General features: G+C 40.7%; 1 protein-coding gene across 1 annotated transcript; it reads right to left on the minus strand.

Annotated features, from left to right (window-relative positions):
• Positions 1-2,708: 2,708 nt before the first annotated feature.
• Positions 2,709-4,922, minus strand: LOC147615380 (uncharacterized). The gene is made up of 2 exons (XM_086779470.1): positions 4,034-4,922; positions 2,709-3,023 (listed from the first exon to the last, which is right to left on the minus strand). The coding sequence occupies exons 1-2, from the start codon at positions 4,229-4,231 to the stop codon at positions 2,940-2,942; spliced, it is 282 nt and encodes a 93-aa protein (XP_086635596.1). The 5' UTR covers positions 4,232-4,922; the 3' UTR covers positions 2,709-2,939.
• Between the last annotated feature and the right edge of the window lie 9,908 nt (positions 4,923-14,830).

Consider the following 14,830-nt stretch of genomic DNA (forward strand, 5'->3'; position numbering starts at 1 on the left):
GTGAAGGATAGATGGAATATATTTCAACATGTTTGTTGTTTGAAAGTGTTCTTTTACGACTGCATGTAGGCTTGTCACGATGACTTCAAGATAGTCATATTTGAGCTTAATATCTGAAGATTACATCCTCTCATGTAGGCAAGGAAAGAAGCAAGGACCACCCCAAACTTCTCTTTGACATAGTATGCACTCTAACAGACATGCACTTTGATAATGCTTATATGTCTCCCTCCCTCCAGCCCATTTTCACCACCCCCCCCCCTTTAGCCTCTGCTCTCTTTCGCCTCCCAGGCCATCAGGTTGCAGCAGTCTTTCCTCTGCCAACTTGTCGTCGCCTTCTCCCCCAAGAGGATTATATGGCAGCCGCTCTGTCATCCCCAACCAAGACTGCCCTGCCGAGCTCCTCATTTTCAGAAGAGGATTTCCTGCTTCTCGCTTGGACTGTCACCTCTTTGGAGGCTTCCACCTTCATGTGCAAGATTGTGTGTAGCCACCATGCCCGCATCCAGCTTCGGGACCTGTTCCAAGCCAGCCTCATTGGCACACTCAAAAAGATCTCGGAAATTCACATTCTAGGTCACAGCTACTATCAAGTTGAACTCGACAACTCAGCGGCTGCGGACCATGTCTTACAATTGAGCCCCACGGCGTTGCGCACAGCCCACGCATTTTTCGTACGGTAGCACCATGGCTTCAAGGCAGCGTCCAACCCCCTGGCAAGAGTAGCGGACTTCCTCGTCACAGTCTGTTTTCCAAGTCTCAGAGAGGAGTACCTCCCCCTACTCTCAGTGATTGGCAAGGTGATTGGCAGAGTGAAGGGATCCCTTGCGACAGCTGCCTCGATGCTTGCGCGGATGGCTGGGATTCCCTCGTTCTGCATCTGCATTGCCTCACCGGAGTCAGATCCTCATGCCTTCTCTACGGAGCCTCCACAGGGACCCCATTCTTCAGAGGGTCGAGTATTCTGGTCTTCCGGGCCAATGTTTCATCTGTCGCCAGATGGGACAGTTGTGCATGCCTGCCCCAAAAGGCAGTCTCATAGACCTGGCTACAGTTGCTCCCCCTCCCAGCGGTGTCCCTTCTCCTCCCAACAAAGGAGCGGATCCCAGAGCATCCTCAAAACCCCTCTACTGCTGCCACCAGCGATGGAGAGTGGCAGACCGTCGGCCGTAGGCAGCACCGGCCACCGCATGCAGAACAGCTTCACCATGCTCATATTCCAGAGGGGCCCCAGGAGCCTACGGTTCGCGCAGAGGTCCGTTTCAAGCATTTATTTCAGCCGGATCCCATTGGAGAAAGGGCCCCACCCCCTTCTGGATGCAGGTTCCCAGGCACGACCCCAGGCCGGAAGCCTCTCCTCCCCCGGGGGATCCACTTCCTCAGCAGTAGACTTTTCCTCTGGTCCCTCCTGCTCCCCCTCCCCCTCCTCCTCCTCAGCTTCCCTGTGTCCCCTGCTCCCCTCTCCCCACCCTCTGAGTTTCCTCCGGATGCTCCCCTTCCGGCCGCCGACTGCTGCCGACGCCTCCCTTCTCCCCCTCGCCTCATCCTACCCCCCTCGCCTCTCCTGAGCTTTCTTGCCGTCCCTCTGCTGCCCCTGCTACTGAGACACCTTCTTCTGGCTCGGTGCATCGTTTGATTCACCACTTTTCAGACCCCGTGGTGTCAATTACTATCATTGCCTCCCCAGTGAGAGCCCTTCCCCCGGAGATCCCTGGAGAAACCCCCCAGATCTTGCGCATTGTCACGGATCTTCTTCAGATCTGGAGGCCTTGTATGTTTTGCTTCTTTGGCCTCTGAAGTGGCAACCCCCATCCCCACTATTGTATGAGGTAGCCTTCCTTTGGGAGTGGCCAACCAGAGAGGAACAGAACCTCGCTCCCTGTTTTCTCTGTTCTACGGGACTGGGACTTTGCCATCTTTGACGTTTTCAGTAACTACTATTAGGATCGTTTTCCCAGGAAAAAAAATCATCAATATTGAGCTCAGCAAAAACAAATGTGGGATGCATGTAAGTACCCACCCCATGTAGGGCTCACTTGGTTTGTTGTTGTTTTTTTTTTTTTGTGCGGCCGCCGCGCGGGGGGGGGGGGGGGGGGGGGGGGGGGGGGGGGGGGGGGGGGGGGGGGACATAAAATGAGTACAATAAAAAGAGCATTACATGGGACAAAAATTTGAAACTGTCATTTCAAACAAAAGCTCTTGAAACACACTACACATTCCCCATACAATCTTCTATAGCCATAGAAACAAAAACACAAAAGAATATGTGCATGAGTTAATTATTTACAGCAGACCGATTCTGAACTACAAAAGCACTTGATGGGTTCATGTACTCTCCCACAAAGTGCATTGGAGATACAGCATCCACATCATTAAGATGAATGATACAGAAAGACTGAAAATGCTGCTAGTCGCGAACTGGTGCAGAGAACTTGTAGAGACAAGTTTCAAACAAGGCCTCTCTCTCTCTCTCTCTCTCTCTCTCTCTCTCTCTCACACACACACACACACCTGCTGCATAGGATAGGACCATCACAATGGCAAGTCCACCTTGTATGAGGAAAGTCTGTGAATTTGACAACTCTCGACAGTGTATGGTGTTGCTAAATGGCAGCATTGTTTCACCAATCAAACATAATGGGAGATACATCAGTTCAACCACACCCAAGAAGTAACCCTCTTGTTCCTCCAATCAAACAATGCAAGAGTAAGGCAATCCAGAAAGGAATAACATATTTCTAATGCACAAACTTCTGGTAAAATCTAGTTCTAAATTTTGAGTTCTCTGGCCACCACATGCACTTCCTCAAGTGAATTCTCCAAATGTACAAGGTATGCAGTCAATCACAAGACCCCAATGCTCGAACAAAATTAGCACAAGGCAAATTTACATTGATGCAAAAAGTCATATGAGATGCATTAAGCTTGATCAGCTCAATTCATTTGGGTATAATAATCGTATCACCAGCATATATGTTATCTCCATAATACCCATTTGCAGCTTTCAAAGCCTCCACTGAAACCTATAGTTAGCAGAAAAACAAGAAAAGTAAAGACACGTTATTTTGGTGATGCACCAAATTTTTGGTGACCCTCTGAAACAAAAACCTACTGTTTTCATCAAACTTAGTCCACAAGAAACCAAGGAGTTAAATCATACAAAAGCATTTTCAAAAAAAAAACTTAACTCACGCAAACCCATAAATATGAAACCTCCCCCCAAACCCGCCTTCACACACACAAGCACCCATTTAGTTAGCTCTGTTCAAAACAAACCCATTCACCAAATAATAGGTTTTAAACATAGCTTCTCATTAAGAGAAAAGGAGAGCAAAATAATCCACGTCGCAAGTGAGTGATTTTTCATGTATTTCACACACAGACTAAAAACTGCAAAAATGTGCCCATAAGAAAAAAACAGATGTTGAAACTCAGAATACAACTGTATTGATCACGCTTACCCTACTTGAAGAAAGGCATATTCATCGAGAACAGTTGGACTGCATTACTCTGCATAATCCCACTAAAAGCAACGCCATTTTCGAAGAACTTATAAACCACATGAGAAGTTTTGAATGAATTTCTACAAGCTTTGATCATATGCAAAATCATTAATAAGGAGTTTAAGCCCACTCCACCTAATGCATGTGCTTTTGTAAGAGGATCCATTACAATCAACTCATTAAAGAAAACCCACATATCAAATGGGAGGTTTTGATACTAAGATCACACAAACTCATCAATACTCAGCTCTGTACAAAAATGTGGGTAGTTTTAAAAGCATAACAGAGAGAGCTATGACTCATAAAAAAATGAGCTATGTAGAAGAAACTCCATGATCAAAATGTAGGGGGAAATCACACCAACCCAAAAACAATGAGCTTTGCTAAAGACAACCCATGTTCAAAATCTGAAGAAAATTTGCATAAACCCATGATCAAAGTATGAGGAAATATCGCATAACCTGTCAGAAACGAGCTCTGCAGCAGAAAACCCATGTGTTGGAAACTGACATTAGAGGATTAGAGCGTACCCCATTTCTCTGAGCGATAGAGAAAAGCGTGTCCCCTTTGATGATTTCGTAGCGCTCCTGGGCCTTGCCTTTGGATTTGAGGATGAGGGGCCCTACGGACTTGTAGACGCTCCAAGCGACGCCGCCCAACACCACAAGGCCCGCGGCCTTGGCCACAATCCCATCTTTGGCTCCCGGATCAGTTTTAGCGGGCGACATTTCCTGCTAGGGTTTCAGAAATACGTGCGAAACCCTCAAGAGCAAAGAGGTGAGACAACAGCACTGGTGGGTACGAAAGGTCTGGAGGAAAATGAAAATGTAGGTAGAGAGAGAGAGAGAGAGAGAGAGAGAGCTTTGAGTGGTGGTGGATTTCAGTGGTATCATCGCATTTTGCACACCTTGACACGTGTTAGCCTCCCAAAGGCCACCAAAATTCCACACCTTTGGTGTTACAAAATTGTCCTCTACATCAACTTTTTCTACTATTGGTAAAATACCCTTTCTTTTAAAAGAAACGGTATATTAATTAAATTTTTTTTGTTGGTGCATATCTGTAGAGAAGGTTAGTAACACAGCAAACGGAAGTTTCATTTCAAAGGTTTAAAAATATAAAATTCAAGAATATTATTGAGCGTATAATTCAAGAATATTATTGAGAAAACTGTTAGTTGGCATAATGTTGGCATAATCGATCGGAATAGAAGAGGTAAGAGAGGAAAGCAAGCTGCGTTGTATTTACATAAAGGGAAACAGCCTAATTACAAGTGGAACACTCTGGATTTCACAGCGTAAGAGGAAATTTTTGAAAAAACTAGAGGAAGCAACCATCCTCCTCATTGAGGCCTACATATTTACATACTTCAGGAGACAAAGGAACAAAACTATTCCCTTTCACAATAGATCTTTTGAAGTTTTTGGTTCTTTCCCACAAGGATGTAACTCTGTTGTGACTGTTCTGGCACATCGTCAATCAATGACAATCGGGTTGCTACGAGTTCCCAGGTCATTGATGTTCACATGTCACTGTCGTCATCTTCATGTTGAGCTCGAGGTGCTAGATTCAATTGGCTAAAATATCTTCGAGCAGGTTCTTCGGAGAAGAATATTTCTTCGATATCGATACACTGGGTTAGGTGAGGGAGTTTCATTACTTTCCAAACTGTGGCTGATCTTTGTCTGCTCATGCCCGAACCAATTTTGGGAATGATCCATGAAGCAGCCAGGTAGTGCTTACCCGTCGTACTCACCATCTTCAGAAGAGTGGTTTGCAATGAGGCTCCTAGCTTATTAGCTACGTAGTTGTCCATATATACATAGGCTCTCTCAAACAAGTTTACAGGTGAGAGGCAAACTTTATTTTTTAAGTCTGCTTGTTCGTATAAAGCATACAGCTGCCTACCTCGTGTTATCTCTTCACCCGAAATATTGTGCGAGAAAAATTTAAAGTGTGGTTTGTGCAAATCCTTCATACAATAGCCTATCATTCCTTCTAATGTGTTCATCTTAATCTGTCTAAGGCCTCTGCACATCACCAAGGCACCTTCCGGCTTAAACAAATCCCAACCCAGGTATCTCTTTATGGTTTTTCCTATGCTAATCAACGATGGTGTCATTAAACTAGCAACCATTTGAAAGTGCAAGTGATTCAATGTGCCCCCTTTCTCTAATGCAAATAGACCTTTTAAGCACTCCATTCCTGATACCTATAGTGACAGACACCTCAAATAGTCTTGTTTTTTATCTCAGAGGGGAATTTGGGTATTTTGTGAACCGATGATTCGGAGTCGGCATTTTTGTCAGTTGTTATTGGCTTTTTGCCTTTCTTATCAGAGTATGTCGATCTTGCAATGTGGAAAAATATTATTTTTAAATAATCTATTATTTCAAATACTACATTCGAAGCAATAATCTCAACAGTGTTATATGCAAAGAAGACGTTGGGGAGCCTTGTTTATTGCTAATAAATGAACAACATAAAGACGAGCATACATATGAATGCATCAAAAAATGCTAGGGAGCCTTATTCACTGTTAAAAAACGTTGGGGGGCCTTATACCAAACATTTTGTTGATATGTAGCTAGGAATTAATAGCAATTTATATATAGATTTTTTGAATTGTCTAGACTTTTTTAAGAAAGAAGTTAATAGCCAAAAATGCATCAGTTGAACGAAAAAGAAATTACATGCACGGCAAATTCTGCAACATGCGGGCATGCGCCTCTTTCATACAAGAAAAACACCAAAACAAAGCATACAAGATAAAATCAGAGAAAGAGACCAACCACGTGGAAGAAGGGGGGGGGGGGGGGGAACTTATTACTGCTGCAGAAAAACACTATGAGTGCTAGTCGCTGGCTGTAATTATTTGTATCTAAAAAACCGCTAATTCAAAAGTGCAGTGGGAGGCAGCATCTTTCTACAAAAACAAACCATGTGTAAGTTACTCTCCAACATGTGTGCATGAGCCTAGAAGAAAAAGAACAAAATAAAACATAAAACATGAAATGACAGAAGAGCGTATGAAGGAAAAAATTGCATGCATATGTGGAATAAATCAATTATTTTTTATTAAAAAAAATCCCAGAGGAGCGTGCTTTATGTTTGACTGCATGAAGGCTACGAACAGTGTTAGCCCCTTCCCCCGGAGAAGGTTGGCCCTCCAGTGAGAAACATTATCACAAGCCACTTGTTTGCAAATAAGATTTATAATACCCTCCTTAATCTTCTTCTCAATCATGCCTTATCTAAAGCCTTTGTTAATGTGGTGGGTGACATGATCCTTGAGAAAAGTTTAGAATTCCAAAAATTAATTCAATTGTGAGCCAATTTTATGAGCATGTCCTAGCAAGAGCCTTGTATTTATCCATCTGTTTGAGGTCTTCCAAAAGCATTTACATCACCAAAAGCATTCACATCACCATATATACATCTCTCAATCTAGCTAGTTTATTTGATGTGGTACAATGTCTAGTAACCAATTCTCAACTTCCCTAGAGTCAACCTCAAGTGGGCTAATTTTTTCAAAAAAAAATCCCCCAACTAGAAAACCATCTCATGACAGTCACTAATAAGCTTTCGTTTTCATCTAGGAATGGCCTCTTGGCACCAAGTAAGCACAAGTGCTTAAGAATGCACATGGTTTGAATTTGAGATTGATTTCTCTCTTAGATTCTATGCATATATTCAAGGGTCCACTTGCATACATAATGAAATCCCTAAGTTAGGCTTAATCATGGGGGCCATGTAGCCCACCAGCTTTTCTTGCTCGACAACTCCAAACTGTGAGTAAATCTAAGATGTTTAAAACTATGTGGAGAGAAAAAAGCTCTTGGGAGGTCTCACCCATCCCAAGTGTGTCCTTAAACAAGCACACTTAACCTTGAAGTTTTAAAAATGGTATAATATGGAGGTTTTCTTATGAATACTTTGTGCAATACTTTGAGACTTAAAAGATAAAAATAAAAAGAAGAGAAGCCCTTCCACTTTTTTGAGAGAGAAAAATTCCCTCATCTCCCCAACTCAACTTTGGGGGGGGTGTCTTGAGTCTCAATTTTTTCCCTTGTTTCCCCAATTCCACTTTGAAAGGGGAGGGGGGAGGGGGGGGGGGGGGGGGGGGGGGTTCTTGAGTCTCAACTTTTCCCCTTCTAAGCTTGTGGAGAGTATCTTTGCACTTCTCCAAAGCTTCTCCCCAGTTCTCCTTGCCCTTTTGTCCCCCTTCCTTGACCTTAACTCAGGGTTTTCACGGTGTGAAAAACTTTGACGTGGAAAACTCTAACGTGAAAACTATAGGTTTTCACACTATGAACTCTGATGTAAAAAACTCTAATGTGTTTCATGATATATTTCACATAATCTTTGGTTTTTCAAGGAATGAAAAACTATGATGTGAAACACATTATTTTTTCATGGCATGAAGTATTAGTAGTACCATGAAAAACTAATACGTTGTGAATTGAGTGTATCATTAAAAACTTCGACGACATGAAAACTATGGGTTTTCACTACGTGAAAAACTTTGGTTTTTCATAGCATGAAAACTCTAACGTGAAGCATGTTATTTTTTCATGGCGTCAAAAACTCATAATGGTTGTATCGTGAAAAACTCACATACCGTGATCATAAAAAATATGACAACATGAAAAACTTGTTTTCACGAGATGAAAAAATCTCTGGTTGTGTGTACAGCATGAAGAACTTTGGTTTTTGGATAAAGTTACCTGATTACACCCTATTCTTACCCATGTAATCCCTAATTTCTTGCATGAATCTCGAGAATCTTTTTGTAGCATGAAAAATTATTTTCACGAGCATGAAAACTAGTCGACATGAAAAACTAGGCAACTTATAGATTTAAATTTTTATGGGCATTTTTAATGATTTCTCATGACCTAAAACATTCACGTTGGGTTTCCTAAGCATAGGGATTATGATTTTAAACTTAATAGCAACATGAACATTTTGATTTTTCATCTCTACTATTTAAAAAATAATAAATTAATGAAATTTGGTAAAAATTAAGAGTTTCTTACGTGTTTTTTTGGTATATTTTTTCACTTCACTAGTCTTTTCTAGTAACTTTTGCTAACTTACCTATCTACAATATTGCAAGAAAAATAAAAAGAAAAAAAATCAAACAAAAAAATTATATCTAAGCTCTAGGCTTATCCTAAGTGCGTACCCGTGCATACCAGCACTCTCTATCTCCCTCAAGTGTCAGCTGTCTTGAGGACTCTAGGGCTAGCCAGGGGTATCTATCCAGTGGAAGCTCCCATAGCATGTGCCAATATATCACTATCTGGAATAGAGCCTCTATCACTAAGAGAGAGAGAGAGAGAGAGAGAGAGAGAGAGAGAGAGAGAGAGCTCATACAATCTATTGCAAAGGGGAATGATTATAATTTTCTTATTGAGAAATTGACTTATGTACATGTGACTAGTGTTCACACCTGGTCGGCTATAACTTAAAAATAGTCCATGGCGGTCTTTTACTAACCTAAGAAGTTACATAAGAAGTCCAAGACTTCCCCTATTTTATAATAAGCCTAGTGTAAGGTTGCACACTCATAAAGTATAGTTATCGTCATACAAAATGTTATGTCTTTTAAAATACAAAGACGTTATTTTTTTGCAAAAATAAACTGTCAGCATCGTAAGTTGATAGAATACCCTATAAAAATAGGATGGTCAAGGCCATGTTAACCGGAGTGGTTAACATACCCCCCTTCCTAGTGGTGACATGTCCTCGCATCACCTATGTCGATCATGAAGGTGTGCTTGTGAGGCTCAACTCGCTGCTGGGACATTGTCGTGTGCATAGCTTATGGATGTATGTCGAAGTTGTTCATAATCTACAATGCAACATTTTAACCAGTAAAGTGTTCTCTAGATATTGAAAACTTCATAGAATAGTGCAACACTTTAACATGCAATAATAAATTTTTAAATATTTTTTATATTTTTTCAAGAAGCTTTAAAATGATTGGTAGAATTTCTCTAATTATTAGAAAGAGTAATATAAAAGGTGGTCCAAATCGATTTGAAATAAAGGAGCATCGGGAAGGTCATCTTCCACACCTCTTGATGGTTCTCCATTCGGTATTCTTGAAAGATGATCAACATGTATATGTAATAAACCCTTTTTAACTGTGACTGTGAAGTCAAATTCCAAAAGAATAAGTGACCATCTAGTGATGCGTCCTATAGTGCAAGGTTTGTTCACCAAATATAACAATGCTTGATGGTCAACAAAGAAAACGAACTAGTTAGCCAATAAATAATGTATGAATTTCTTCCTCGCATAAACCATAGCTAATCCTTGTCTTTCTATTGTTGTGTAATTTTGCTTAGCATCATTAAGTTGACGCGACTAGAAAAGCTCATATAGAAATCCATGTTGTGTTCCACTGGTTAGGCTAGTACACATTCAATGGCAAATGCTGATGCATTGATGTGCACATGGAAAGTTAGTTCCCAATTTGAAGCTCTTAAGATTGGTGCATTGGCTAAAGCCTTTTTTAGCTTCTCATATGTCATTGGCATTCATCTGTCTAATCAAATATAATGGAAAATACGGCATATAAGAAGATAAACCTTCTGTAATAACCAACATGGCTCATGAATGTTTGGACTCCTTTGTAACTTGTCGGGGGCTGAAAGTTCTAATAATTATCATGTGTTTTAGAGATAATGTGTCCTAAAATTATTCCATGTTTCACATAAAATTGACATTTCAATGGGTTTAATGAGATGCGATACAGTCTACATCTCTCAAAGACTTGTCTTAGACAAGTGAGAAGCTCTTTCCATTTTGAGTGCAGACACAAATCATCAATAAATGTTGCTAAGCTCTTTCGAAGAAGATCCTTGAAAGTTATGCTCATGAAGCATTGGAAAGTGACTAGGGCCTTAGGGTGAATGGCATGACACAATATGCATAGATTCCCCATTCCGTAGCAAACACTATCTTATGTTGATCTACTAGATCAATCACCACTTGGTTGTATCCTAAGAAACCATCTAAGAAGCTATAAGCTTCTTCAATAGCTACTCTCTCCAAACACATATTATATATACGAGAGTGGATAATGATCTTGGACTGTGGCGACGTTGACCTTTTTGAGGTTTACGCATACTCTGAGTTTTCCATTCTTTTTTGGAGCAATTACTATTAGGGATACCCATTCTGTGTGTTCTATCTCATAAGAAAATCCTACATCAATGAGCTTGTCTAGCTTCTCTTTGACCATTTTCCATATTTGTGGTTTAAGTTGTAAGCTCTTTGTTTAGTGGATTTTGCACCGTCTATTAAAGGAATGGTGTGTTTTACCACTTCTAGAGGAATTCACTTCATATATATGTATTTTCAAGTGAAAACATCTTGATATTCCTTGAGTAAGGATACCAATTCTTCTTCATGACTAGGGTTAGATCTTTTGCAAACGAATATTGGCTTTGGTTCTTCCCTGGGTCAGTAAGATTTATCACTTTAACCTCAGCAGGACCATCATAAGATGTATGAGGCTCTATGCTAGGTGCTCTTGAGCTTTCTCTCACTGCATATTAACATGTCCCCAATATTGTAGGACGTCAAATACTTAGGAACTTGTCTTAAATCTTCTATATGAGAATCGAAAAGTGCTTTAAGTTTAGCTTCCTTTTCTGCCTTAGCGGCGTTAACTTTGTTAAGCTTACGTCGAGCAAAGCGACATAGTTTAGCATGTTCTGTTCTAGAAGATTTTCTTCTTCTTTCATGGCCTTTGTCTTGGCTGGTATGGTAATCTTGTTTAGATTAGCTTTCCATTGGCGGGTATAAGTTTTATGGGATGGTTTCCATAGGAAAGACATATTTCCTTGGCTTTTGCATGACTTTCTTTTCCTTGCCAAATGAGAACTTGTGGACAATATGGAATATGGTTCTTCAGATAAGGAACCTTCTTCTTAAGTTTCACTTACTATCCCTAGCTTAAAATCATATGTAGATCCTAAGATGGATGCTGCACTTAGCATGTTTAGGGATGGTATTTTAATTCCGTCCAATTGTGCAAATCGTGTCTCCAACTTTTGCGGAAGTGTGTCCATGGTTGCCAAAACGTGAATCTAATCCTCTAAGTCTTCAGGCTCTAGAAGTGGCTCATATTCTAGATCCTAAATTTTTACCATCTAGTAATTGGTTGCACGATCGGCAGAGTCTGATGGTGGTTGTGGTGTTAGTTGTTTTGGTTGCATGCTCTACACATGTCAATTGAAATGGTTCTCGTAGTGGTGCAGACTCATCTGCCAGTATTTCTTGACCCATAGGGTGTGTTTTTTGAGAATTGAGGTCCACTTTTAATGTTTGACCTCCTTTTTTGATGTAGATGGGATTGGTTTCCCAAGCATGCACTAATGAAGCTTCTCTCATGTACGGTCTTCCAAGGATCATTGTGTATGACCCTTTTCTTTGAAAGCTCATTACCACAAATGTATGGCTAAACGTGATACCAAAGGTCTTGATCTTCACATTTGCAAGTATACCCATCGGGTGAACATGAACTACAACAATAAAACTCGTGCGACACCTAAATTGGTGACCCTCGCACTCATCATCAAACCACAAATAATAATACAAAATAATATGATATAGACAAGATCCCTTATGTGCGACACACGCACACAAAATAACATAGCCACATGAAAGGCTATCGATGACATAAAATAACCTAGCAACATGAAAGGCTATAAAATATTAATGCAATTCTAATATATGATTAACAAATGATCTCCATCTTCACGCCACCACTCAATCCACCATCCATACGACACCTAAATCGGTACCCTCAAATAGTGTGACACCTCAATTGGTACCCTCGCACATCTCAGTACCTATACTCATGGACACAATCCACGTTAGTTAAACAATTAATTGAACATATCAATTAATCCCAACGTCGTCAATGAGATATAAGCAATCATAAAATCAAATTACACGTACCAACATGCACGGCAACACAGGCGTCTCCGATATAAAATAAGAAATATAATTCCCAATAAACAAGGATAATTCTCATTACAACCGTCAGCCAATTTGACCATGAGACTAGTGTCTACGAGTGGTGGGCTTCCCCAAGTCTCCCAGCAGCAGTTATTGGTGATTATGCTGACACTAGCACCACCATCCAAGATTGTTGTGACTTGCTTCTCATTATACATGATAGGTAATATGGAATTCATATTATCACTCTCAAAGTATTGTCCCAGTTTGTTCATGGGAACTTTTGGATATTCATGTTTTGTCTTAGGCTCAAATGGATTTTGTCCCATTGGAAATGGTTTAAGCTTATTTGGCTCTTACACATGGGCTCTTAAATTACCATTATCATTCATCCAATCTGATAAGTCTCTCCATAATTGTGTGTGACCATTCAAAAGAGAACTTATTGGGACATGGATTTTTGAGGACAAGAAGGCTTGGAGCCGTGCTATATCCCATGGTTGGTAGTCACTCGTAGGTGGGGGGCTAGGACCTACAATCGTATATGCTATACATATTAAATCATCCTTCATAGATTTTGGCTATGAAGGGGATGATATGAAGTCATCAATAAGAAGATTGTACCTGGTGGTATTGGAGGTATTTCATGATTATCCATTGGTGGTTCCACAATCAAGCAATGTGTGGTTTGTGTGAAATGGTTCAGGGGGCGGAGGCTCCTAAACTGGGACTTTTTGTGGCCTTTTTAGTATAGAAACTAGTTTGTAAATAGCCTTTGCGAAGTCCTCAAGTATTCTTGTTGGCTGTGCAATCAATTCTGAATCAAAGCCTGGTGTAATTTCTTGTTGTCTCAGTTGAACTCTTGTCTAAACCACTTTCAATCATAACAACATCATCATCTTTAATAATTGATCGTCCATTTCGTTTTCATGTGCTCTTGGAATGTTTCTTTTTATGACCCATGGTTCCACCACTGGGGTGGTTGTCACCCTATTGGGACAATCCTTATAAGCATGTTCAAATCCACATTTATAGCATGTGCCACCATATGGTATAACATTTGGGTTTGGCACTTCATTATGTGGCCGAGATGCACTTGGAACTTGAGCTTATGTAGACACTCACCAATGTGGTGCAGGCCTTTGCAATAAACATTGAAGAGGTGGCTTGCATGCCATATTCTTGAGATCTCGTGCTCTTTGTTGTAACGTACCTTCAAACAAACAAGCGTAGTCAACCTCTTAAATTGGTTCCGGATGTACATATGGATCGTATTGACTGTATGGATCGTGTGTCATACAACTCGTAGGTCTCCTTCTCTGAACTCTCTATGTCTATACAGGTAATGTCACCGAGCATTATTGTGTTGGTGCTATCTTAGGAGGAATTGGTTGAGGCGGTAATACCGGAGGTGGCAATGGTATTTGTGGTTGTCTATACATTCCTCTCAGTAAAGGGTTTTGATACATAGGCACTTGGTTTTGTGCCTGGTGTTGGTTATTTGTTGGAGAAGGTAAGGCTAGGACTTGCGTCAGTGTAGGTAGTATAGGATGCTAGTTACCTTGGTAAAGGGTTTTGATACATAGGCACTTGGTTTTGTGCCTGGTGTTGGTTGTTTGTTGGAGAAGGTAAGGCTAGGACTTGCCTCAGTGTAGGTAGTATAGGATGCTAGTTACCTTGGTACCAACAATGAGGAGTGTTGTGACTCCCGTACCTTTAGCAATGAGCATAATACTGTTGTGGTTTAGGTCTTAACATTGGACACTCCATGCTTGTATGATTCCTTCGACAGATAGCACACCAAACCATGTCTCTTCTAGGGTATATATGAGGGTTTTGGGGTATGCGGAGCATCGTGAGGTTAAGCAATTTATTAGCTAGCTCCTTAATACTCATGTCCTTTTGATAAGCATGTTTTCCTTTGATGTTTGCTTTCCTTTGAGAGACTGAAGGCCTTACATAATCCTTCCCCTATTTCTTGATTTGGGTGAATGACTTCAACATCCCTGTCTTGCAAGTTGTCTACTTTCATCAAAGGTGTAGTGTCTAGACCTACAGAGATGGTCATGCACTCTTTTCCTTTTTAGACTAATCATGAATCAAAGGTGTAGTGTCTAGACCTACAGAGATGGTCATGCACTCTTTTCCTTTTTAGACTAATCATGAATCAATTAATCATTGATAGATCATTAAGCCTTTCCCGAGAACTACACCTCATTAGAAGGTACTTGGCTCTGGCAATATAAGCTCTTATGGACTCTCCCTCTTCTTGCTTGAGCTTATAGATTTGAGATATTGGGCTCCATCTAGCTCCGATTGGAGAGAATTAGACAATGAAGGTTTGTCTA

This window comes from Cibotium barometz, chromosome 40 (genome assembly GCF_041138505.1).
Source record: "Cibotium barometz isolate CiBa-2024 chromosome 40, ASM4113850v1, whole genome shotgun sequence".
NCBI lineage: Eukaryota > Viridiplantae > Streptophyta > Polypodiopsida > Cyatheales > Cibotiaceae > Cibotium > Cibotium barometz.